Raw genomic sequence first — 24,765 nt, forward strand, 5'->3', positions numbered from 1 at the left:
ATCTTCATTTGCACCATGCCGTTAAAGTGATCCCGTCACTGATGGATGGCTGCGGTCGCTGTACTGCAGCTACCCATCGTAGACTGGCCGGTGACGCACACCGGCACACGCGGCCATCGCCGCCGTGTACGTGGCGAGACACCATTTTCGGGCGCCCGAGCGAGGCGTCAACGATGGGCAACTGCCGGCGAGCGCGAGGCGGCGGTCGGACGAATCTCGTGTTCCTTTCGTTCCGTGGTGGCGCGTCCTACCGCGGTACTCGCTACCTCCCAAAATATAATGATTTTAAACTACGGTTTCTAAAATATTAATTTGACTAACAATATCTACAAAACTAATATTTTAAGTTAAAAAATTACATATTATGATAGTTTGTTTAATGATAATATTATCAATTTTACCTGATTGATCTTTTTTAATTTTTTTACTATTAATAATTAAAGTTTAAATTTTTTGATTTTTTTATGGTGGTTAAATTTTTTTTGACTCGCTACTCTGCTACAAAATAATTAGTATATTTTAAGACGGAGGTGTACTAGATACGTATCACGACACCGGGGCAGTTGGTCCCCCAATCACGGCCGTTTGCTTACCCGATAAGGAAAAAGAGTTGGGAGGAGACACAACTCGCCCATGCACTGCACAGAGAGCGGCTGGTTGGTCACCACGGTGGCGTACACGAACACGGTCGATCGGGAGACGCCATGCATGTTCGCGGCCGCTCGCCGGCCGGTGTCAGCGGTGGCCGGTGACCGGGGGTCTGAAATCCTATCCGATCTCCTTGGGAACCGGAGCCCCGTGCGCGAACATGAGCATCACAACGTCTGAACATGACGGGAACGTGGCTGGGGTCCGTCCCTTCCCTTCGCAGCCCGAAATGCGCAACGTGCTGCAGATCAGTGGTTGATTACTCCATGCTTGTTTATGTGCACCACCGGGGACCAGTGAGTAGATCACGTGTTAATCGGCCGCACACACTGACGGGATAGTGCCGTACTAGAATCATCGGCACTGGTGTACGAAGCGCTACTGTAGTAGTTGCCGCTTTTCACCGATGGATACCAGGGAAATCCAACGTGCAATCTGCCGCGAGGTTTACCGGGCGGCGGGCGGCGAGGTCGGCAAATTTTGCCCGAGACGCGGGCAGTCGGCAGTGTGGCCAACTCCGCGTGAATTTCTTTTGCCCACTCGGGGGAGGTTTGCTTCCGCGATTTCGCCTCCGATCCTGCAGTTGCTTGGCTTGAGCGGCCACTTCTCCGCTCCGCTTGCTGCTGTGGCCTGTGGCATGTCCGCGCTGTATGTGCAGCGTCAGCGCGGCTCGCGCAACACGCGTCTGTTGCGTACTATCTCCCCACCGTGTTGGTTGATGGCCACATCGCACGCCTTCCAGTCTCGCCGGTGTCCTGGTGTGCCCTGCTGACCCAATGAACGCACAGTAGCATCGTTTTGCTCATCGAAGAGCCGAAGATATGTCCAGGCAGCTACAGATTGTCTATTTGTCTACTTTTTCTTTTGAAAGAGAATTACTAAATGTCAATTAAAAAAAATCTATCTTTGCCTGTGAGCATTGCTAGTGGCCGGTGTCTACTAGCTAGCCAAGAGCCAAAAACGGGTGATCCAATAGCTGTAGGACACTGCGCCGACCGGAGCCCATCTCCCACAGATTCCAGTCGATTCCTCTTATCGTCTCCTATTATTTTTTTCCCACGAGAATTCAGATGGTATCGACAATATCCTAGAGTAGGCTCCGTCCTCGTGCACCAATTATTCATGCACGCAATAATAATTTGAATAGTGCAACTATGATTAATTGGAAGGATTAGCTTGTTGCCCTACGCAACGCACAACCCCAAACCCAACTGACGGGGTTAATATATATCACCAGCACGACTAATGACATGTCAATTAAACTTTGATTATCCGAGTCATCATCGAATGGCTTTCTTATCTCGCAACTCGCACATTGCTTTTTCAGTGACCCAAAGGGAGCTCTCACAAAGTCCCAAAAGGAAAGCATTTGACTCTGAGTTAGTGCGAGCCACGTTTTGCCATTTTTCTGATTGCAAGATGCTTTCCCTTCCTGACTGACCCAGGAGGGCTTCACCGATTGCTAAGCAACAACCCTGTAGCTTCGTCTTATGGATTTTCTTTTTCTGTAATCACATGGGGGTATGGACTTGTAGCTGGTGAAGTAGATAAGCTGCTTACCAGATAAGATACTTCACGAGAAAACAGTATTATATTAAAACAGATACTTTCACAAGAACATGAAGGCAATTGTGACTGACTGGCTATATATACTCCAGGATGAACCCATTATACTATCCCTCCATCTCAAACAATAGAGCGTATTTTTGTTTTGTTAGGACAGGGAATACTCTATTATGATATAATTCTCACAAAATTAATATGCTTTGCACGACTGATCATTGTTTTACATGGCATTGATCCACAGGTAAAGTATGTATGAAGAAAAGAAGCTATGTATCAACAGCTCATTCATGTTTCTGTGCCCACTGAGATCACCACCTCACCGTCAGTCCCATGATCCCATCCTGAAACTTGGACAGGCTTAACAACAGTCAGTCAGCAGAAGGCAGTGACGTGAAGCCGTCAACTGGGCAAGAGAAAAATCACCATCTAGATCATGGCGTCCAAGCAAGGTAGACCGCAGACATCTCTCTTCAAAACTGATGCCCCGCACATTCCTGGCGGCTACACACTGAGGAGAACATCACCCTCGTCGACCATGTTCATATGCAAAGAGCTCCTAGATCTGGTGCAACTTTAGAATCGTGATCCCGGATGGCTGGTGTTTCATCTTGTTCTTTCTTCTTTTGCTTCTTCCCCTTCTGGCCTTTCCCTTGGCCACCTTTGGTCCTGATAGTAAAGCACATTAAGCAGATAGTATTAGTACATAACACTTCCAGCATTGTGTTAAACATGCAATGCAACTAACCTCCCTAGTGAAAAAAGAAATAGTAATCAGGTCGGTGACTTTCAGGCATATGGGATAAGTGCATATTTTGCAGCAATACTGTTAAGGTTTCATAGGCCAGATACAACAGCAGCAATGCACTATGCAAATACGCTGGAAATATTGATTTCACCCCCCAAAAATTCCATTTGAAAGAATGCTTACAATGCGAACAGCAGGACATAAGTTCAGTTGTAGAATAGAATATGGTAAAAGACAAACAAAAGGACAGAAACATTATAAAGGGGATTAGCTATATTTAAGACACCACATTTTCCACCAAAAAACAAAAAAAAATTAAAACAAAATCTCAATACTTACACCATATTTTTTGCAGCACACACTATATAAGAGAATTAGGATGAAAACAATTAATTACCTACTTGAAAGAGGAGATAGTAGAGCGAAACATACTTACATAGGAGTATAAAAGAATGGTAGCAATCCGAATGGGAAAAAAATGACTGAAATCAAGTCAAAAATGTGGCGCCATATTTTTAGCAAAACCATTATAAAGCCATACTTTGGAGGTTCTCTCGATGGTGCAGTTGTTTTTGGAGGTTCTCTTGATGCTACAGTTGTGGCTAAATTACAAGAAGGCTTGTGCTTCCTAGCAGATCCACAAGAGCATTCCTTGGTTTTTGACTTTCCCTGTGCAAAAGAATAAAGGGATAATTCCTATTTATTCCTTCCAACATAGTGTTTTAACAAGGCAATTCAATGTTTGGAAACTGTTAAGAGTCGTCCACATGATAGATACCTTTTTAGAATGTGAACTGTTGTGTTTCTGAGCTGTTTCGCCTTTGCTAGAACAGTCCTTTTCTTCTTTCTTGTGTTCATCCAGTTGACTCTCATCCTGCTTCATGCTAAGCTCATCCTCTATGGTCTGTACATACTCTGCTGATCCAGGTAATATACACAATAAAGGAAATGAGTTCAGTGCATGGCCAATGTAAAACAAATATTACTTGAACAGGTATGAGAAATTGGATATTAATTGAAACAGTTAATGCCCTCAGTTTACAAAATGAACTACTTGTGCTTCTAAAATAGTGGTCTCCAACAATAACCAGCCAAACAAAAATGTTACCTCCTACAGGGTGACACACTAACTCTTAGTACAGATATACCTCCTACAGGGTTTGATATTGACCTTTGGCAATTGCAGAGGAACTGAACATGGAAAACACCCAGCACAGCAACTGGTATGGGCTGTTTGGTGGGAGCTTAAAATTCTGAGAAACAGCTAGTTGGTAACCGGCATCTAGTTCATTTTCTGGATTCTACAGCTAAGAATCTGGATTGTTTGAGAGAGCTGAAAATTCTGGGAGAAGCTGCAGTAGCTAGAAGCTCTCCAACAAGGCCGTAGTCTTACTTGAGCTTTCTATAACACCGTTCATGCTTCTTGGTACTGTTATCATATTTTGATGATCTTAAAAATAACCAGTAAATGGTAAATATCATATTAGTGAGGCATAAACCCAAAATGCCATGAGCACAACACCCAGTATAGGTTTTACCTACTAGATTTATGTTACTGAATTGAGGGGTGTGCATGAAACGCTTGCTCAGGTGAGGCAGCTCATGTTTGGCAAGAATATGAATAGGATTAAACAATGAAAACTCAATCTATGGAATCCCAGAAGTACTCCAAATTTCACCATAAATTTCATTAATTGTCATAAGCTGAAGTCCTCAAGAAAGATAAGGATGAGATTCATTCATAGGGACAGCCACTTTAGACTTCAGAATAATCAAATGTTTACCATCACATGCATAGTCCAGATAAGGATCTCCATCCGCATCATCAGAACCCAGTATTAGTTGCTCAGCTAACATGTACTCTATAGCAGCATCAATGTCACCATCCATGTCTTTCAAAACCTATGTGATGTGGCATTGACCATTAATATATAATGACTGATTGGCTGCTACGGTCAGCCTAGGCTCGCAGTTGCAATACAAGAAAGTCGATTTGTTGTATAATTCATACCTGTTCAACTGCAGCGACATTAGAACATCCAGTTCCAGCCATCACCAATTTAACCGATATATGATCATACTTTGATCTGTCTGAAGATTTCTTCAGGTCCTTTGCTTTTGTTTGAGCATTATTGCTTGTGCTAGCTACATTGGCATCTGCCTGTAATTTCATAACAGATAAAATTAAGATTAGTAACAGAGCAAGTTGAGCTACAACAGGATCTCACTGTCCTTCCAGGGACACAAAACAACCGACAGTTTACAATTTGGACAGTGAGAAACCTTGATAATAACTGGCATTGCAGGACCTTGACATGGATCTTCCCTCAGTCTGACACTATTGTAGTGCTCACCCTGATGATACGATCTATATTGGAATCAAAACAAAGGAACATGAGAATGTATGTCTTTTTACTGCCAGTATTAGCATATTAGTTTAAAACAGCAGAACACACATTAACTTACAAATGAATCATACTGGTAGCTTCACGATCAGAAAAGTTTCTTATGTACCATCGTGGTGAGTTAAGCTGCAAATCATTCAGTAATGGTACAGGCATCAATCAAATGTTACAGTACGTTCTCTTCTATAGAAGAAAGGCTATAATATGAAAATGAGTACGACAAATAACAGAGAACCATCAGGGGATATATAAGCAGCACATTGATCTATATCACCCATGTGTTTCAAAATACAGACTAGGCAAGGCTCAACTGCCTAGCGTGTCATTCATAGGTTCAAGAAATCATACTGCAAAGCTTGTATTGAAAATTACCATGTGGATGCATATGTTTTTTCTCGTGAGAATAGAAGCTGCTTGCAACTCCATATGACCAGCCCAAGTCCCATCCTCAAGCATAGAGTCACAATATTTCTCAAACGGTTCCTCGTCCTCGATGAATGGCTCAAAATCCACACGGTGCTCCTGTAAGATGCATACAAGAAAGATTATGAAGTGTAAATAGGCCAATGCTTGCTTGCTTGCAGCATGTCTTTTAGATAAAAGAACAACCCAGCCTGGCAGCCTGTACTCTACGCCCAGATCAGATGTACACAGCCAAAGTTTGCAGCATGTGCAATACCTTATTGATTCAATGGCACCCTAATTACAGTTCTTAAGTCACAGTGTTACAAGATGTTTCTTGGTCATAGCCAAAGCTTGCAGTATTTCTAATACCTTATTGATTCAATGGCACCCTAACTACAGTTATTAAGTCACAGTGTTACAAGATGTTTGTTTTGGTCATCTCATCTGATGCATACCTTAATGTATTGCACAATCATTGCACGGTACTTCATGTGCTCTTCCTCGTTGCCTTCGAGCTGGTCGCCCATTGCCCTGCAGACTACGATGAGTAACCATATAACACAAGACTGCATAATGCATATACTATTCCTCCTTTCATAAACTAACAGTACTCTAACATATCGTACAACATCGATTAGCCTCTTCTTGTAAAAAGTGGCAAGAATTTGAGTAATGGAATCGAAAAGAAGACCTAAAGAAGCAGTTGCCATCCGCACTAACTTCGATAATCTTCAACCCCAGCGCGTCCAGCTGCGCCCGGAACTCCGTCATGTCGGCCTTCTTCGCGAACTTCTTCTCCTCCTAACAAATCAATCACCAAAAGGAAAAAAAACGAGAAAATATATTAGCTAAAGCTCAATTCCCCTTCCACCAAAAACGATCAAATCTCCAGCTGACTGAGGCGCGGGGTATTACTGCATCACGCTTCGGCTTCCGGGCTTTGGGCGCCGCCACGGCTACCTTCTTCTTGTTCCGAGCCATTACGACACGTGCGGTAGTAGTGGAGTCTCGCCGAGATTTCCGCGGCGGCGGCGGCGGCGGCGGCGGCGAGGGGGAGGGAGGCGGAATCGCAGATAGTATCAAATCGAACTCTACCAGAAGCCCGGAGAAGAAATCGGATGGGAAAAGGAAGAGGAGAAGAGAAGAGAAGTCGTCAGGTGATATTTCGTGGGCCAAATGGGCCGGGCCGTAACACCTCAATCCCCAATCTGCTACGGCCCGTGTGTGAACGTGACACGTCATCCTATTTAGAATCGAATACCGAACCTGAACGTGACACGTCAGATTTAGGAGTAGAAACGAGTACACTCTACACGATACAGATCCAATACGAGACCGACACGTCGTCAGCGACCAAGTAAAATTCGGTCACGAACCGTACGCCACCAACCTGTATAAATTCATCGACCGCCAAGCCTCTCCAGAACATAGCACAAGCCAACCAAACACCGCACGATTTCGTATCCACACATACTTCTACGTGATTTCGTTTCGACGATCTCGAGGCGCCGCGGCGTGACGTGACGTCGACGACAACCATGGCAGGCGGTGGCGGCAAGTCCGTAGCGGCGGCGCTGGCCATGGCCTGCTTCCTCCTCATCCTCGCCGCCTTCGCTCCCCCGGCGGCGGCGGCGCCGCCGGACATCATGTCGATCATCAGGTACAACGCGGAGCACGGGGTGCGGGGGCTGGAGCGGACGGAGGCCGAGGCGCGCGCCGCGTACGACCTGTGGTTGGCGCGGCACCGGCGCGGCGGCGGCGGCGGCGGCTCGCGCAACGGGTTCATCGGCGAGCACGAGCGCCGGTTCCGCGTGTTCTGGGACAACCTCAAGTTCGTCGACGCCCACAACGCCCGCGCCGACGAGCGCGGCGGGTTCCGCCTCGGGATGAACCGCTTCGCCGACCTCACCAACGGCGAGTTCCGCGCCGCCTACCTCGGCACCACGCCCGCCGGCAGGGGGCGCCGCGTCGGGGAGGCGTACCGCCACGACGGCGTCGAGGCGCTGCCGGACTCCGTGGACTGGAGGGACAAGGGCGCCGTCGTCGCCCCCGTCAAGAACCAGGGCCAGTGCGGTAGCTGCTGGGCGTTCTCGGCGGTCGCCGCCGTGGAGGGCATCAACAAGATCGTCACCGGCGAGCTGGTGTCGCTGTCGGAGCAGGAGCTGGTGGAGTGCGCGAGGAACGGGCAGAACAGCGGCTGCAACGGCGGGATCATGGACGACGCGTTCGCCTTCATCGCCCGGAACGGCGGCCTCGACACGGAGGAGGACTACCCGTACACGGCCATGGACGGCAAGTGCAACCTCGCCAAGAGGAGCCGCAAGGTGGTGTCCATCGACGGCTTCGAGGACGTGCCCGAGAACGACGAGCTGTCGCTCCAGAAGGCCGTGGCGCACCAGCCCGTCAGCGTCGCCATCGACGCCGGCGGCCGCGAGTTCCAGCTCTACGACTCCGGCGTGTTCACCGGCCGGTGCGGCACCAACCTGGACCACGGCGTGGTGGCGGTGGGGTACGGCACGGACGCCGCCACCGGCGCCGCCTACTGGACGGTGCGCAACTCGTGGGGGCCCGACTGGGGCGAGAACGGCTACATCCGCATGGAGCGCAACGTCACCGCGCGCACCGGCAAGTGCGGCATCGCCATGATGGCGTCCTACCCGATCAAGAAGGGGCCCAACCCGAAGCCGTCGCCGCCGTCTCCGGCGCCATCGCCGCCGCAGCAATGCGACCGGTACAGCAAGTGCCCGGCGGGGACCACCTGCTGCTGCAACTACGGGATCAGGAACCACTGCATCGTGTGGGGATGCTGCCCCGTCGAGGGCGCCACCTGCTGCAAGGATCACTCCACCTGCTGCCCCAAGGAGTATCCTGTCTGCAACGCCAAGGCTCGCACTTGCTCCAAGGTTTTAAATTTAAATTTTATGTTTACTTTTAATTTTTAGAGTTGATTTTAGCGTTTTTATAAGTAATTTCTTTTTCATCATTGACTTTTTTTTAAGTTGTTAAGAACATATGTAAAAGTTACATTGGCCGCTAATACGTGTTATGTCTGTGTGTGTTATGTGCTCACACGTTGCCATGTTTTTTCCTTGACAGAGCAAGAACAGCCCGTACAACGTGGAGGCGCTGATCAGGACTCCGGCGGCGATGGCACGAAGCGTTCCGGAACAACCTGATTCAATCTCTTTTGTAGTTTTGAATAGGGAAGATCTAGTATAGAAGCCTTATCTTTGTTACTGTTACCGAGTCCTTTATTATTATCGCTCTTTTTTTTTCGCAAGATGTATAAAGTCCTAAACAGTTACTGTTACTATTACTGATTCAGACTAGTTATTATCTATCTTTGGATATGAGTTCTCCCAAGTACAGCATCACGTGTTGTTACAGCTCTATCGTTTGTTTTTTAGGGTGTGTTTAGTTTACGAAAAAAAATTGGTATCACATCGAACGTTTGATCGACGTTGAAAGGGGTTTTCGGATATGAATGAAAAAACTAATTTCATAACTCGCCTGGAAACCATGAGATGAATTTATTAAGTCTAATTAATCCGTCATTAGCACATGTTGGTTACTTTATCATTTATGACTAATTATGGACTAATTAGGCTCAAAAGATTTGTCTCACGATTTCCATGTAAACTGTGCAATTAGTTTTTTAATCTATATTTAACGCCCGATGCATGTGTCTAAAGATTCGATGTAATGTTTTTAGGGAAAAAAATTGGGAACTAAATTATTAATAAACGTTACAGCTGACAAATGGGATTGTAGCTTTTGACTGAGTTGACAGGAACAGCTTCCTCCATATGGAGAACCCTGTCCTGAAATATCAGGAGAACCATCTCGTATTTGGCTCATCCCAATAATCCTTCTTTCTATAAAACTAATACCTATTAAACACCTAAAACTTAATATGAAAATATACTACCTCTGTTTCAATTTATAAGACTTTCTAGCATTCTCCACATTCATATAGATATAAATAAATCTAGGCACATATATATGTATAGATTCTACTCATTAAGCACGCAAAACTTATAACATATAAACATATAGTAATTATATTTACAATTATTTCATTATAAAAACACAAAACTTAACGTACAAACATATAGTAATTATATTTACAATTATTTCATTATAAAACTAAATATATACATGCTAAACCATCATTCTTCAATCATTTTCATAATATTTCAGTTCAAATCATTTCATCGTTTCTTCAATATCTAACATATAAATTCCGCAGCAAAACGCGAGAGATCATCCGGTGCATGTTATGCTTGTGCTTTGAACGATAGTTTCAGCGCAACTAATTGCATTGGTACTCTGTTTCATGATGTGGAATAAAACTGCCATGTTTAGTTTCCTTCCTATTCCCAATTTTCCATCACATCATACCACATAAAAAACTTTTCTACACATATAAACTTTAAACTTCTTTTCTAAACTCTCAACTTTCTTCGAACTTTTAATTTTTTTCAGAAACTAAACACACCCTACTAGTATGAGTTTCCAAAATATAAATATCAGGAGAATCCTATTTCCAACAAAGATATTACGTACACTCTAGGAGGGTTGGACGAGCCGTCCTATTTTCGGAAAAAGATACAGTATTACACAGTACCGTGGATATGTGGGACGAACCGCTTCCACAAAACTACAAAAGTGCCCCGTCTCAACGAGAAACCCGCGCGCGCCCCGACAAAAATTCGCGGTGACCTACCAGCGATTTCGCTTCACTGTAGTCCGTCTACCGAATGGCCGCGGCGGCGCGGCCCGTCGACGTCGTCCGCCACTTCCCGTGCTCCTCCTCCGCCGCCGCCTCCTCCTCCTTGCTGCTGTCGCGCTCCAAGTCCAGGCTCGCGTCTCCTGCGGCGGCGGCGGCGAGCTCCATGCGGCGAAGGCTTGTGCTCGGCGTGGGCGCCGCCGCCGCCCCGGCCGTGGCGGCGCTCGCGGCCTCGGCGACGCCCGCGGCGCTGCGGGACGGCGCCGCCACGCTGCTCATCACCGCGGGCGCGTACTCCCTGGTGCGCGCCTTCGACGGGCTCACGGCGCGGCGGCTCATCGAACAGGTGTCGGGTTTCGTTTTTCCTTTTTTTTTGTATTTCTTTTTTTTTTTTGAGGTGGAGCTGAAGCTTTGATCTCCGCCATTCTTCCAAAAATATCAATTCTTTAGCTCTGTTGACTGTTATCCGGAGAGTAAAATATGGTATATACAATTCAGTGGATGTGATCTGTATCTTGAATTTATTTTCAATTGCTTGGAAGATCTGACTGGTTCAGATGGACTGCTACTGTTCAAAAAATACAGTAGTTAGGATAGATAAAAGAGAAGTCTTTCTTTATTGATCAATCAAAGGAAAATAGATTATTCAAGCATAAAATTTATACCTTTCTTAATTATATCTTGTTAACTTCTGATTCTTTTCATCATTAATCTCAGAACCTGAGCAGAAAAATTGTGCATGTGCTCTCCGGAGTCCTGTTCATGTCTTCCTGGCCACTATTCAGGTCTCCCTTGCCACTGCTTCTTCCAGCATCGAAATGTTTTCTACAACCAAATCAGACTAGAGATCTTAAGAAAATCATGTCCCTTTCGCAGTAATTCGACAGAAGCACGGTTCTTCGCGGCAATTGTCCCGTTGCTGAACTGCATAAGGCTTCTGACCTACGGGCTCCGCCTTTCCACTGATGAAGCTCTAGTAAAATCGGTGACCCGTGAAGGAAAACCAGAGTTCGTGCTATGATCCTTATTTCTGATACTCCTTCATTCAAAAATCAAAATAGTATTCCTTGACATGATCTTTGGTTGCTTACAGGGAATTGCTGAGAGGTCCTCTGTACTATGTCATTGTGCTGCTGGTCAGTGTTTTGGTCTTCTGGCGCCAGTCTCCTATTGGGATTGTTTCGTTGTCGATGATGAGTGGTGGTGATGGTAAGATGTTGGATCTCCTGGGAATTTAGGAAAATCTGCAGTTCTTTTTTGTAATACCCCAGTTCACTTGATGAAATGAATGCTTCTGCTAAGTATATCCACCTTCTTGGTTCTTATTTTTTCAGGCTTTGCTGACATTGTTGGGAGAAGGTATGGCTCCGCGAAGCTGCCATTCAATGAGAACAAGAGCTGGATAGGAAGCATCTCAATGTTCATTTCTGGCTTCCTTCTATCTGCACTGTAGGTTTTTGCTTCAGAATGCATTGCTGGTTCTTTTGCATTGTTACTCCTTGTTATTGTTAACTCATGGATCTTTTGCATCACAGGATGCTGTTCTACTTCTCTTGCCTTGGTTACTTCACTGTCTGCTGGGATCTGGCACTTGGTAAACTGGCTCTTGTTGCATTAGCAGCTACTGTAGTGGAGTGTATTCCTGTCAATGATGTTGTGGATGACAATATCTCCGTTCCTTTGGCCACCATGTTGGCAGCCTATCTGTTATTTGGCTACAGTTCATGTTGTTGAGACTATAAAATTTCTCCCTTTGCTTTTCATGTCCTGAATTTGGTACTGCCAAACATCATAGATTGGATCTCGTTCTGTTGAATCAAAAGGTATTTTGCTCATGATCATGCATGCATTTTGGGTGAACGCTAGCCAAATCATTTAGAAGCAACAAATATAAGGGACTACGTACTGTCTCAAGCTTCTCTCTGAGTAATATGGAAAATTGTCTGCCGAATGGGCAGATTCATATATGAATTCTCATGGCAGTGAACCAACAAACCTCACACATGGAGCAATGCGGGGAATCACTCCAGACGAAATACAATTGACAACAAGAGCATAAACCTACTGTTGAAATTTCTCTCATATTTGCACTACAAACAATCCATAAATTGGCAGGGAATGCTAACTAACTCCTCCCATGGGGGATTGATTGCTAATACTAACAATCATGTCTCGCGAGTCATGTACAATGGCACCGAAGAGGGATCGATGTTCCATCAGGTTTTCGCTTCTCCCGGGTAACCGCTTCTTGAATCATCGGCAACTTCTGGTGAATCTTTTTCCAGATGTGGTTCACAGCACCATCTTGTGCAGCAGAGGCCATCCTACCTGGGTAAATACTATCATACTCAAATATAGGCTGGACGTGAGCCATGTTTCTTCGGAATTCATCTTTCTGCTGCCTGGGGACATTTCTTAAGTAGTTTGTGAGCCATTTTGGTCTCATAGCATTATTGACTGAGACAAAAATGGCGAATTCTGTGTAATCTATCATCCCTTCAAAGGGCAGCTCAATCTCATCGCTGACAATGACAGGTATGCACAGACTAGCAACAGCATCAAAGAGACGACATGAAGTTGGGGTGTCACCAGCTGGGTGCAAGCAAAACTCTGATGTCCGCATCCCTTTTATTGATTGTTCACGTCCTGTGGCATTAGGATAACCTTCTTCCATGACAACATCAGGCTCATTAACCATCAAGTCCCATAGTTTCTCCCGTACCAAACCACCCTGAAAGAAAATTTCAGAAGTTATAGTAAGATAAAGCTGTATAGAGATGCACAGTAGTACAGAACAACAATCTCATAAGTCATAAACAAAGCTGGTTTGTAAATAAAAGTTCTGTTGAGAGCATAATGCTTCAAATGACAATAGTTTCCTTGTAGATACATAAATAATAGAGTAAAGTCCATCACCGGTCCCTAAACTTGTACCGCTGTGTCATCCCGGTCCCTAAACTCGCAAATCGACCGTTCAGGTCCTTAAACTTGTTCGACTATATCATCCCGGTCCCTAAACTTGCAGATCACTCGTTTAGGTCCTCCAACTTGTTCAGTTGTGTCACCCCGGTCTCTAAACAGGACGGTCTAAAAACTTTATATCAAAAAATAATTCATAACTTTTTCATGTGAACTCTAATAAAGACAAACTTTATATCAAAATTGTAGCCCTCGACGCGACCTATAACTTTGTAGTTGAAAAATTTTTGAATTAAAACTGTTTAGGTTCCCAAAATATTGTTGCATGTTTATAGATTTTGTAATTTTAATTTTAAAATTACATTTTGGGACAAAAAATGACTTAAAATAAAAAAAAAATATCAACTACAAAGTTGTAGATCGCGTCGAGGGCTACAAGTTTGATATAAAGTTTGTCTTCATTAGAGTTCACATGAAAAAGTTATGAATTATTTTTAAATATAAAGTCTTTAGACCGTCCTATTTGACCCAGATGATATTCAAATCCAAGTTTAGGGACTGGGGTGACACAACTGAACAAGTTGGAGGACCTATACGAGTGATCTACAAGTTTAGGGACCGGGATGACACAGTCGAACAAGTTTGAGGACCTGAACGGTCGATTTGTGAGTTTAGGGACCAGGATGACACAACGATACAAGTTTAGGGACCGGTGATGGACTTTACTCTAAATAATATCAAAGAGCTGTGGATTCAGACTCAACAGGTTCTAAAATAAAATTTTAAGATAGCCCATATCATACTAACATGTTCTTTTATTCCATTTTCATTTCCAATTGCTTAGATTCAGATACTACAAAGAAGATAAATATTGCCATGCATACATTAAATGCTTATTAGTATGATAAATGGTACGAACCCGATGCCTGTGTTTGGCTCCCTTGAAGTACAGAAGAGTGGGGCGGTCCTTATTCTCTGATAAGTGCATTGTAGGGAGCAAATGAGTGTAAGGTACAATGACATCTTTGAGCAATGACACTTGCGTATGCTGTATCATATGAGAAACATTGCTGCTTGCAGAGTTTGAATCAAGTTTGTACCATCCGCCAAAATCAACCACCAAAAGAATTGCAGGAGCAATCTCTTTACGGACATGCCACATCGCCACAGGGTCTGTCAAAGAATGCCTCAATATTTAACAAAACCTGAGCATACAAAAGAATAATAAGCTACTATGCAGATCAATTACAACGAAAACATAAACAGTATATCTTGTATTCCTACATTGCTTGCAAAACAGTTGTGTCTTTTGCTCCGAAACACTGAGGATTACCAATATCCCCTTGATGACAAATGTACAGAAAGTCACATGGTTCAAAATCGTTTTTCTTTAATGATGGCATTTCAAGGGTATGCCACTCCCTTACACAAGAAAACATGTAAAGCGTGCCTAAGAAACCAAAACCAGCTACCTTGACCCCCCTATTCCAAGTATGCACATAACTAATTTCAAATTTATGAGTGCATTGTGAGGTTCCTGTCATGGTTAAATCTACATGTCAATGTGCTCACTGTTCTGGGCACACTCCCTCTGTTTGGAAAAGGGAACTTGGTAAGTCTTACACTGAGGCGCCGAGCAACAAATCACATGTATAGCCGGTAACTAACAGAACACACAAAATGATTTCAAGCCTAAATCAGCTCACAGTTTTTAGAGTTGAGTAGCTAAACCCTGTAGATATCAGTCAGAAAGTGGGATTGAGTATGGAGGAGAAAAAACTAGTTTCCAATCATATACTAGTTGAGAGTTGGGATTGAGTATATAATAGACGGACAACAAGCATAACTTAACCTATCGAATGCTTAACATATAACCCACACCAATTGGGAGCAATGGAGGGTTAATATGATCAACAGCCCGTTCCATTATGCCATTTTGATCACTTAAGTTCACTCAGGAAAAAATAAAAAGCACATTTCCAATTTCCAACTGAATCACAGTACCTGTCAAGACGAAGACGTGGTCACGGCCACCGGAGCGCCGCCACGCTGGGTGGGCGGTGACGCGGTCGACGACCTCCCGCTGGCGGCGGTAGTCCTCGTTCCCTTCCTTCCTGCGGAACGCGCCCTTGGCGCCCCACCCGAGCTCCATCTCCGCGGACAGCGTCGCGAAGAAGGGGACGAACACCACATCCGCGTCCCTCCAGTCCGCGACCACCCTGACGGCGGGCGCGGACGACGAGCCCGGCTGGAGGGAGGCGAGGAGCCAGTACTCGGCGCTGTACTGCTTAATCAGTGGGCTATCCGGGTACGGCGAGTGCGCCCGCGGACGCGGCGGCGGGTGGTCGGGGTCGGAGGAGGCCGGGATGCGGGAGTCGGCGGCGGGGAGCGACCAGTAGAGGTCGAGGAGGCCGTGGTTGAGCGCGCGGGGGAGCTCCGCGACGTAGACCCTGAGGAGGCGGCGGCGGTCGGGGCCGGACGCCGCTTGCTGCCGCGAGAAGGGGAGCGGCGGGGAGGCGGGGCGCAGGAGGAGGAAGGAGAGGGAGAGGAGGAGCGCGACGGGGACGGCGAGGAGCGCGAGGCGCGCCATGGCCGCCTTCCAGATCTCGCTCTGCTTGCTTCGGATGGGAGGAGGAAGAGGAGGAGCCGCCATGGCCGCACTGCTGCTTGTGCGATGCGTTCGTGGGCCTGAAACTAGTATACTTAACTGGGCCGGGCTTTTCACTGTGTCCGTGGTCCATTTGCCGCGAAAAAACAAAAAAAAATCCTCGTCTTCTCTCTCGCCGGAAACCGCTTAAGCCAGCGCCACCGTGTCCCATGCGCTGCACCGGCCACCGAATCAATTTTTGTTTATCTTTTTAACCTTTTTTATTTTAAAATTTATTTATATATAAGATCTAAACATTTTGACAACGTTATTTGGGTTAGCGTGGCAAGACAATACTACTACGTCGATCTGGCTAATAGTACGTCTATTATCCTGACATTGCAGCAGTGAGAAGGGCACGAGAGAAATAGAAGTCGTCATCCACGTTGCCTACTCCCTCTTGCTGCTCCCGCTTCTCACCTCCGCAGCCATCCTCCTAGTCCTCTCCATCGTGAAGCCGCCTGTGGACAAGAGTGGCAGCGGCGGCTGGTCTGCCACTTTCTCTAACGACGCCCGCCTTGCATTCATGTCCACCGCCATGCTCTGGCTCAACTTCTTTCCTACCTCACCCCGCTGGTCTCCTCCCCCCCTCCCCCTGATCTGCCGGCCTGCTCAGACGAGGAGAAGAGGACAGGGTAATGACTTGGTCACCATGACATGCGGAGCCTACGTGGGTCCTGCGCTGACCCAGCTGCTTTGTTGAACAAAACCAGGGTCAATATCACCTAAAGACCAAGAATAATTCGGTTCTGTAAGTTGACAATTTTGTAATTCGCTGAGGGACCTCAGTTGTACTGTTTACTGGAATCTGACCAACTGGACAAACGACCCATTTTATACTTCCTAGGCCCATATACTACGTGGCATGGCCCACGAACTGATCGAATCACGAGGCCCACGGCATGAGCATTTCTGGGCTCGGGACGGGCCCTTTCTTCCCTTCCAAGCCGTACTCCCCCCAACACTTACCATCTCCAATCCTATACTTCCCCATCGCATCGCATCGCACATTCGCACTCGTCTCGTCTTACTCACCCCGCACGTTTCCACTTCCCCTCTCCCCCACCTCACCAACACTCCTCGCCGTCCCACCAAACCCTACTAACCGCCGCGCGCGAGAGGGTCCCATCCCCGACTTCGCCGCCATGGCCGGCGCTCCCCCGACGGAGGCGGAGAAGGAGTCCCTCGTCACCTCCTTCCTCGAGATCGCCGCCGGCCAGACGCCCGAGACGGCCACCCAGTTCCTCCAGGTCCGTCGTCTCGTCCCTCCCCCCTCTAGAGTCTAGCTTCTGATCGATTCGAAGGGTTTGATGCGATCCCGTCTCTCCCAGATGACGAGCTGGCATCTGGAGGAGGCGCTGCAGCTGTTCTACATCGACGGCGAGGCCGCCCTTGCGGCGCATCCGGCCCCATCGCCGGCTGCTGCGGCGGAAGCGGCGGCGGCGGCGGTGGCAGCAGCTGCTGAGGTGGAGGACGCGATGAGGTAGGTCATAGGTGGATCGGCGCGAGATTTCTCGGGTTTGGGCTTTGGTTTTTGGTTCCTTGAGTTTTCTGTTGGTTTGTGTACGCTTACCGTGTGCTGTGATGGGCAGGTTCGCTCCGCCCCCAGCTGCTGCACTGGGTGATGGAATGCTGCAGGGACTTGGGGAGGAGGAGGATGTGCGTGCACCGCTGCCCACAAAGCGGGAGACTCTCTACGGCGATGCCCCCATGGTCGTGTAAGTCTAGTGCTTGGTTAGTAAACTCTTTATGATAGTTGGGTTCCTGGGATTGAGTTCCTCAGTATAAGTGTTAAGACTTTGTGTGAGACAACTTCTAGTTCAATGCAATATCTGTGCTGCCCCTGTGGTGATTGTGGTTTATGTGATGTACTGATACATGTAAATAGCCAAATAGGGTGTATCGGTGGCACAAAATCGGTACTAGTAATGCCTAGAATCATTGGTTTGGTTCAAAGAGAAATTGGGATAGGTTACATGGGGCATGTGATTGTCTAAAAAAACTCTTATCCAACAATGTTAAGGCCATGCTGTTTAGGGGAGCTTTAAGTTTTTGATGGCTTCTAATCGAAGCTTAAGTCCTCATAAAAGGCATGTGTGTGTTTGGTTGGTGATGAATAGATGTCACTAACCTATAGTAATTTTGTTCTCGTCCAATGGAATTAGCATGTGTTGTTGGTAATCATTGTTGGCTTGCTGATGGGATATAAACCTTTTGGCCTAAATTGCACCTTTGGCTATGTTAATAGCTAGCACCATTTTCTAGTACCACTAATTTGCAGTCAAGCCTCCTGCCCTCTCTTCCCCTGCCAAGTGGACTAACATCTCTTTCATATAGTTTGCAACCAATGAGATTATTGGTATTTGGTTGGTCACCAACAAATTTCGTTCGTGGCTACAAGTTAGATATCTTTACTTGTCACCAACGGATATGATGACAATCACTAGCTCGAACTCAACCAGAATTTACTGATCAGAAGAAACATCTAGTCATTTCATTTGCTGCCAATTATTTTCAAAACAGGAGAGATTGTTGCCTCCTGAAAAAGATAAAGTTAGGAATGTTTTTATTCGGGGTGTTATCCTTCTACCCATTAGGACAACACAATCACCATTAACATATCAGTCACAGCTCTTATTTTATCCCTTATTCTCTATGATACCGATGGCATATCTGGGACTGCCCCAATGGCACTGCAAATTAAGGGGGTATACTTAGATATATATACTTAAATGCGCTGTGCCAAGTATTTACTATAATTGGGGTTGATTTTGCTGATGTTTAGCCATTTCTTTGGTAGATGCAACATCTCTTGAATACATATGACATTATTACTATGGTTCTTTGTTATAGTCCACTTTTGTTAAATCTGGAAGGAATAGCGCTGAGCCACACCTAATGACCTAAAGTGTGGGAAGTGATGCAATTTTTGTTCTACTCTTTCTTTTGGAGATGATAAGGCCCAAATTTTGTTGTACTCTTTTCTTTTGGGCCGACATGCTTTGTTAGGCTTCTATGTCTTGCTTTGCTAAAACCAAAATTCTAAAACAACAGCCTTTTACTCTAAAGAAAATTAGAATAGGCTAGAGATGAAACTCAAGTTGAGCCACAGTAACCAAAGAGAAGTATAGCACTAATAGAACCAAACTTTTTGCATGATTTTCCTGGAACGTGGACTACTAATTTAAAATCTATCATTTTCTAAATTTGAAACGGTTTTATGACTTCTTTTCAGCGTTCGGCCTAATTCAACAGTTGCATTTCGTAACTTTGAAGAGGAGTCAAGGCAATCTGCTGTTTGGGATTCTGAGCAGAATGCTGCATCTAGTTCTCGTGATAATCTGGCGGCATTGTATCGTCCACCATTTGCTTTGATGTTCAATGGACCCTTCGACAAGGTCAGCTATCCTTTTTTTCTTATTTAACGTCTGGTGTTACCTTTTTATCTCTAACATGACCATGTGCTGCCTTTGCCTGCAAACTTCAATAACCTGCTTTGTCTGTGGGCATTTGGTATGCATTGGGAAAATTGCAATATTCTATTAGTGACATACTGAATTGTTATCATGGAGCAGCACGCCATGTAACCCACGAACTCTTCATTTATCTCAGCTGCTAACAATCCTACCTGTCAAATAATTAGTTCGGTTTATTAGCTGCTAAGGTTCAGTTTATTACTCAAGCAAACATTGCCTCCCTTTTGTCAACAAGAGGCATGGTCAAACATGCTTCTTAATGTTCTTTGTTCACACTATTTATCATTGAAAGTACATTGATGTTTTTATTAGTTGTTGCAAATTCATTTGTTGTCTAATGACCAGTGCACGAGAACTAGTAAACTGCTACTAATTTTCATGTGAAAGCCTGGAGCTGATGAACTTCATAATACTAATTTGATTATCCTTTAATTTTCTATAACCTACCAATTTAATTCAGATTTCTAAAAACAATGAATTTCATAAATGTAGGCAAAGTTAGAGGCTTCTGTTCTGGACAAGTGGCTCTTGATCAATTTGCAATCGACTGAAGAGTTCAGCTCTCACATGGTACAGATCTTACCATTAATGTCATGCAGCCTTGTGTTAACCCTTCATTCTTTTTCCTGCATTGGCAAAGTTTTTACTCTTGAGTGTTTCTTTCATGAAGCTTAATCGGGACACTTGGGCTAATGAGGCTGTGGCTCAGACAATTCGATCGAACTTTATTTTCTGGCAGGTTGGTCCTTACTCCTTTGTTTCGCCTTCTATACCTGAGCCACATAACTGTATCTCCAATTTTTATTCCTGATGTATTAGGAATAGTATTGGAAAGAAAGAGTTTCTTATGTTCACTTTTTTTCCCAAACCCCAAGATGGATCAAATTTTTAGCATCTCTAGTTGTCTACTGATATGTTCTATCATCTTAAATATAGGTTTACCATGACACCAGTGAGGGGAGGAAGGTATGCACCTACTACAATTTGGTCTCTGTTCCTGCCATTCTTCTGATTGACCCTATCACTGGGCAAAAAATGCGTGGGTGGAATGGAATGATTCACCCGGACCGTTTGCTGGAGGTAATTTGGTAACCCTATCAACCTACTATCTTTCATCTCTCATGTTACTAACTTCTGTAGTGATAACATTCTTACTTCCACATTCTAATACTGGAATCTTAACTGTGATTTGACATGGTATTCCTTGTTACTGTCTGCATGTGAACTGTCCACAGGATTTGATGCCTTACCTGGACAAAGGTCCAAAGGAGCACCATGCAGCTCAACCTCAAAAACGGCCAAGAAAAGTTGATCAGGAAACTTCTATCGGCAAACAAGGTATGGCTTGTGTCCAAAGATATGTTAACTAGCAGTGATGTTTTTTTTTCCCTTTGAAACATTTAAGCTCAAATAGTTTGTTTCTGCAGAACTATTATATGAACCAAGCACATTAGTACATAAATAACCATATGTTGAGCCTATCTTTTTTCGTTGCAATCTTTCTTCACATTATATGGATTTATCTTTTAACACGGTGAAATAACTTTTTTGTGGAATAGATGCATAGTTAATGCTAAGTTCGTGACAATCGAAACTTCATCTGTTAAAGATATGGGGCTTCCATACAATCAAAACTTTCAAACCTTGTGAGTGGATGTCCAATTCTTGAAAAAGTAGCAGGGATGATTGTCATGTGAGGGTGCCTCTAGGTGCATTGTGTTTTGTTGTCTAGTACTTAGTATAACAGCATCAGCCTTTGTTCCCAATCAAGTTGGGGGTAGGCTAGCTGTACTAGCATTTGATGCTTTACAAAATTGGATAAGGGGGAGCGGTGTTCATTTGTATCATCCAACTACAGTTAGGTCGTTCTTACACTACATAAGCGTGATTTCCAGGAGCAGTTGGTCATTGGGAGGTTGCTTGTAATTGTTATGAGAGTAAATTTCACAAAACTACAGATACTATGACCAAATTATCACAAAACTACAGATTTAACTCGGTGTATCACAAAACTACATATTTAACACCAAATTTATCACAAAACTACACATTTAAGATGAAGTGTCACAAAACTACATATTTAGTAACTAAATTATCACAAAACTACAGGTTTAGAATCAATTAAATCACAAAGTAATGATGTTTATAGCTCCACCATAACAATGGTGCTAGGGATTTAAACTCCAAAAGTTGTAGTTTTGTGATAAGTTCAATATTAAATATGCATTTTTATGATACTTAATCTAAAATCTGTAGTTTTGTGATAAATTTGGTGCTAAATATGTAGTTTTGTGATACAACTCCTTAAATCTGTAGTTGTGATAATTTGGTCAAAATACCTGTAGTTTTGTGAAATTTACTCTTGTTATGAATTATGATATAACGATGATTATCTGGTGGATGTGCCTGGCATAATCACTAACCTTTATGGGAGTCGGAGGATTGGCCTTACGAGTCATTCTATCCTCATACATCATCTGTCACCAGATTTTATCCTGTTGGTGATAGCTGGCAATAAGTTTTAGTGGTTTATTTCAACTTGTTTTTGGCAGGTACTTCTAGATATTAAGGATTCTTAATGGCCCAGATAACACAATAATTGGATAGTATGGACACGAGACTCAATGGACATTTTTTATAATAGGAAAATCATTGGAAATGTATGGTTTCTGGCAGGACTTGTCTTAGCCATGTTTCAAACTTGGATATGAATCATCGCTGACATATCACTTTCCATTAACACTCATCTTGAACAATGATAATGCATAACATAGACCAGACGCAAGGAAAAAAAATATTTCAGTAGTCTATATGTCAACAACAATTTATTTGTTGTGTAGTTAGGAATTGGAATTTAAATCATGTCTAATCACAGTTATCTTTAGGCAAAAGTCACAACTGGTTTTGCCACCCTCTGACAACGATGGTCTTTGTGTGTCGATTGTAAGTTAAGGTTATTTCAAATTTGACTTGTGATAAGCAGCTAACCAGATTTATTTGCAAGAGGGGTAGGCATAACAAAAGTTAGCGTTAGCTCTCCATGCATGGCATGACATGCACAAAGAAAATTTGTAATTTTCAATATTACCGGTATGGTCATATGGATGCCACTACTTAAGGGGATATTTTGATGGATTAATTTCGCAGCATTGATTGTGTGTGTGTGTGTGTGTGTGTTTTTTATTATTATGTTAGGATCTGGTTACGTGCAATGCATTTCAAGGTTGACCAAAAGCACATGTTCACAGTTCCATTTCTTTGTAGGTAAAACCCCTGTACCCGTAGTAGCCACAGAGGATGAAGACGAAGAACTAGCACGGGCAGTAGCGGCTTCTCTTGAGGAGAGTAAAGGCTCTGACACTAGTGAGGAAAAGATTGAACCTGAGGTAGAAAATGAGACTAGCCTGAGTGCTAAGCTGAACTATCCTCCTCTCCCTGAAGAACCCAAAGGAAGTCGGGAGCTTTTGTGCAGAGTTGCAATTCGCCTACCTGATGGTAGGAGGATCCAGAGGAATTTCCTTCACACGGATCCTATTAAGGTTAGAACACTGAAATAAATTTCCATAGTTTTGTCTCTTCTCCTACATTGTTCGCTGATGCTTTATCCATCTCGCCGCAGCTCCTGTGGTCATTCTGCTATCCTCAAGTGGAGGACGGGGATAAGAAGGCTTTCCATTTCGTACAGCCCATTCCTAGGGCATCCACAAACCTGGAGTACGAGAGTGATAAAACTTTCAAAGAAGCCGGGTTGGCCAACTCGATGATCAACCTTTTGTGGGACTAAAAGCCTATTTTATCAACTCATGTTATTTCTTTATTGGCTCCAAGTCAAGATTATCGAGTGATTTTCTGTGAGGGTTCATTAATTGCTTCTCTTATTTTTCTTTTTCCCTCCTGGTGCTTGGAGCCAAATGACGAATCTGGTTTCTTTGGTGTGGAAATGCCCATATTCCTTTTGTAGTGGTTCCTAGTATGTTTATAGAACTCTTGAGTAGGTTTACTCCAGTTCTCTTTTAATGCATATAATATTATTATACCTGAACAGATGCTGATAAAATCTTGTTCTTCTTACCTTTGGATCTTTGTCAAATGCTGGAAGAGAAAGTCCACTAATAACCATGGTGCCCGTGGTAATCCTTGCGCTTACCTGCATCTTACTTTTTGGGAAAAGACAAGGGTGTGATGGTTTTGGTTGGTACTCTTGAGTTCTGTTTCGTTCAGGCAGGCTCCAGTTAATTGTGCCGAGGGAGTACTCTTGGTGATCAGAGCTGCTGCCATACCAGCCATGTCCGTACGGGCACAGTTTTATCTTGTCTGATCGAGGAGCGTGAACAGTTGCTTTGCATGCCATGTTGACTGTTGACTTTGTCTGGACGTGAACCATCATTATATATTGGATGTTGGTTAAATGTCTCCGGGACTGACTGTAGACTGTAGTTGGACGCAAAAGGTAAGAATGCTACAGCTCTTTTTATCAAAGTAATTTTTTAAAAAAATAATTTAATAGGAACCAGTTCAGTTTTCATGAATTTCCTTAATTATAAGACCACCTTTTTAATGTAGGATTAAGAAAATGTAGTAAAAGGTAGCGCACGATTTAGGACAGAGATATAAAAGAGGATTTTCAAACATTTGAGAAATGACCATATATATATATAACACAAGAAAAATGCAAGAATGAGAAAACACATTAATATGAAAAATGTAAAATTTTAAAAGAAAAATAGAAATGTAAAACATGGATTTTCAAGCAATTTTATGTTTTTACACGAACGACAGTTTGGATAGATTGCAAGAAAAATTGCAGAGATTTTCCATGACGTTAGATCTCATGCTAATTTGTCCATAAAATTTTCTTGTCATAAGTCATTCCTTTCTAAACCAAGTTATTAACTTTCTACTAATATTTAACTCGTTTGATTGTTTTCTCCTATAATTGTTACAAAATTCAGTTTTTTCTATCATCCATAATTCACAATATGTTCCATGCTCTCACAGACAATCTACCGACTAAAATTAAAGTTCTAGTACTACCACGGAATTCTCGTTCCAGCGCAGCATTCAAGGTTTTTAACCCATGATTTACTACCATGTTTAGTTTCAAAGTTTTTTTTTCAAACTTTTAACTAAGTTTTTTTTCCAAACTTCCAACTTTCCATCCCATCAAATCTTTCATACACACAACTTTTCTATCACATCGTATCAATTTCAACCAAACTTCAGTG

At 43.9% G+C, this 24,765-nt stretch overlaps 5 protein-coding genes across 15 annotated transcripts; 3 read left to right on the forward strand and 2 right to left on the reverse strand.

Moving 5' to 3' along the window:
• Positions 1-2,161: 2,161 nt before the first annotated feature.
• Positions 2,162-6,878, reverse strand: LOC127769322 (OVARIAN TUMOR DOMAIN-containing deubiquitinating enzyme 7). 11 transcript variants are annotated; one of them, XR_008016758.1, is made up of 12 exons: positions 6,685-6,878; positions 6,461-6,570; positions 6,225-6,300; positions 5,737-5,886; positions 5,426-5,490; positions 5,243-5,327; positions 4,971-5,120; positions 4,744-4,861; positions 3,738-3,877; positions 3,396-3,628; positions 2,638-2,880; positions 2,162-2,561 (listed from the first exon to the last, which is right to left on the reverse strand). XR_008016758.1 is itself a non-coding variant. In XM_052294868.1 (11 exons), the coding sequence occupies exons 1-11, from the start codon at positions 6,748-6,750 to the stop codon at positions 2,754-2,756; spliced, it is 1,275 nt and encodes a 424-aa protein (XP_052150828.1). In that variant the 5' UTR covers positions 6,751-6,878; the 3' UTR covers positions 2,162-2,753. The 11 variants fall into 11 exon arrangements, 8 of the variants coding, with proteins under 8 accessions (XP_052150828.1, XP_052150826.1, XP_052150830.1 ...); XR_008016757.1 differs by having other exon boundaries at positions 2,162-2,571; XR_008016756.1 differs by having other exon boundaries at positions 2,164-2,555.
• Positions 6,879-7,212: 334 nt separating this feature from the next.
• Positions 7,213-9,114, forward strand: LOC127771068 (cysteine protease 1). The gene is made up of 2 exons (XM_052296885.1): positions 7,213-8,672; positions 8,866-9,114. Exons 1-2 carry the CDS (start codon positions 7,308-7,310, stop codon positions 8,986-8,988), a joined length of 1,488 nt encoding a protein of 495 aa, XP_052152845.1. The 5' UTR covers positions 7,213-7,307; the 3' UTR covers positions 8,989-9,114.
• A 1,336-nt stretch (positions 9,115-10,450) lies between these two features.
• On the forward strand, positions 10,451-12,261 carry LOC127771070 (probable phytol kinase 1, chloroplastic). The gene is made up of 6 exons (XM_052296887.1): positions 10,451-10,844; positions 11,216-11,283; positions 11,375-11,506; positions 11,592-11,707; positions 11,833-11,947; positions 12,034-12,261. The coding sequence occupies exons 1-6, from the start codon at positions 10,530-10,532 to the stop codon at positions 12,230-12,232; spliced, it is 945 nt and encodes a 314-aa protein (XP_052152847.1). The 5' UTR covers positions 10,451-10,529; the 3' UTR covers positions 12,233-12,261.
• On the reverse strand, positions 12,219-16,078 carry LOC127771069 (probable arabinosyltransferase ARAD1). The gene is made up of 3 exons (XM_052296886.1): positions 15,422-16,078; positions 14,337-14,590; positions 12,219-13,229 (listed from the first exon to the last, which is right to left on the reverse strand). Exons 1-3 carry the CDS (start codon positions 16,068-16,070, stop codon positions 12,678-12,680), a joined length of 1,455 nt encoding a protein of 484 aa, XP_052152846.1. The 5' UTR covers positions 16,071-16,078; the 3' UTR covers positions 12,219-12,677.
• A 998-nt stretch (positions 16,079-17,076) lies between these two features.
• LOC127771813 (plant UBX domain-containing protein 7) lies at positions 17,077-23,576 on the forward strand. Its single transcript, XM_052297753.1, has 10 exons — positions 17,077-17,314; positions 17,396-17,547; positions 17,657-17,782; positions 19,300-19,462; positions 20,033-20,110; positions 20,211-20,279; positions 20,477-20,620; positions 20,776-20,878; positions 22,805-23,079; positions 23,160-23,576. Exons 1-10 carry the CDS (start codon positions 17,210-17,212, stop codon positions 23,322-23,324), a joined length of 1,380 nt encoding a protein of 459 aa, XP_052153713.1. The 5' UTR covers positions 17,077-17,209; the 3' UTR covers positions 23,325-23,576.
• The last annotated feature ends 1,189 nt before the right edge of the window (positions 23,577-24,765 follow it).

This window comes from Oryza glaberrima, chromosome 4 (assembly GCF_000147395.1).
Source record: "Oryza glaberrima chromosome 4, OglaRS2, whole genome shotgun sequence".
Lineage (NCBI taxonomy): Eukaryota > Viridiplantae > Streptophyta > Magnoliopsida > Poales > Poaceae > Oryza > Oryza glaberrima.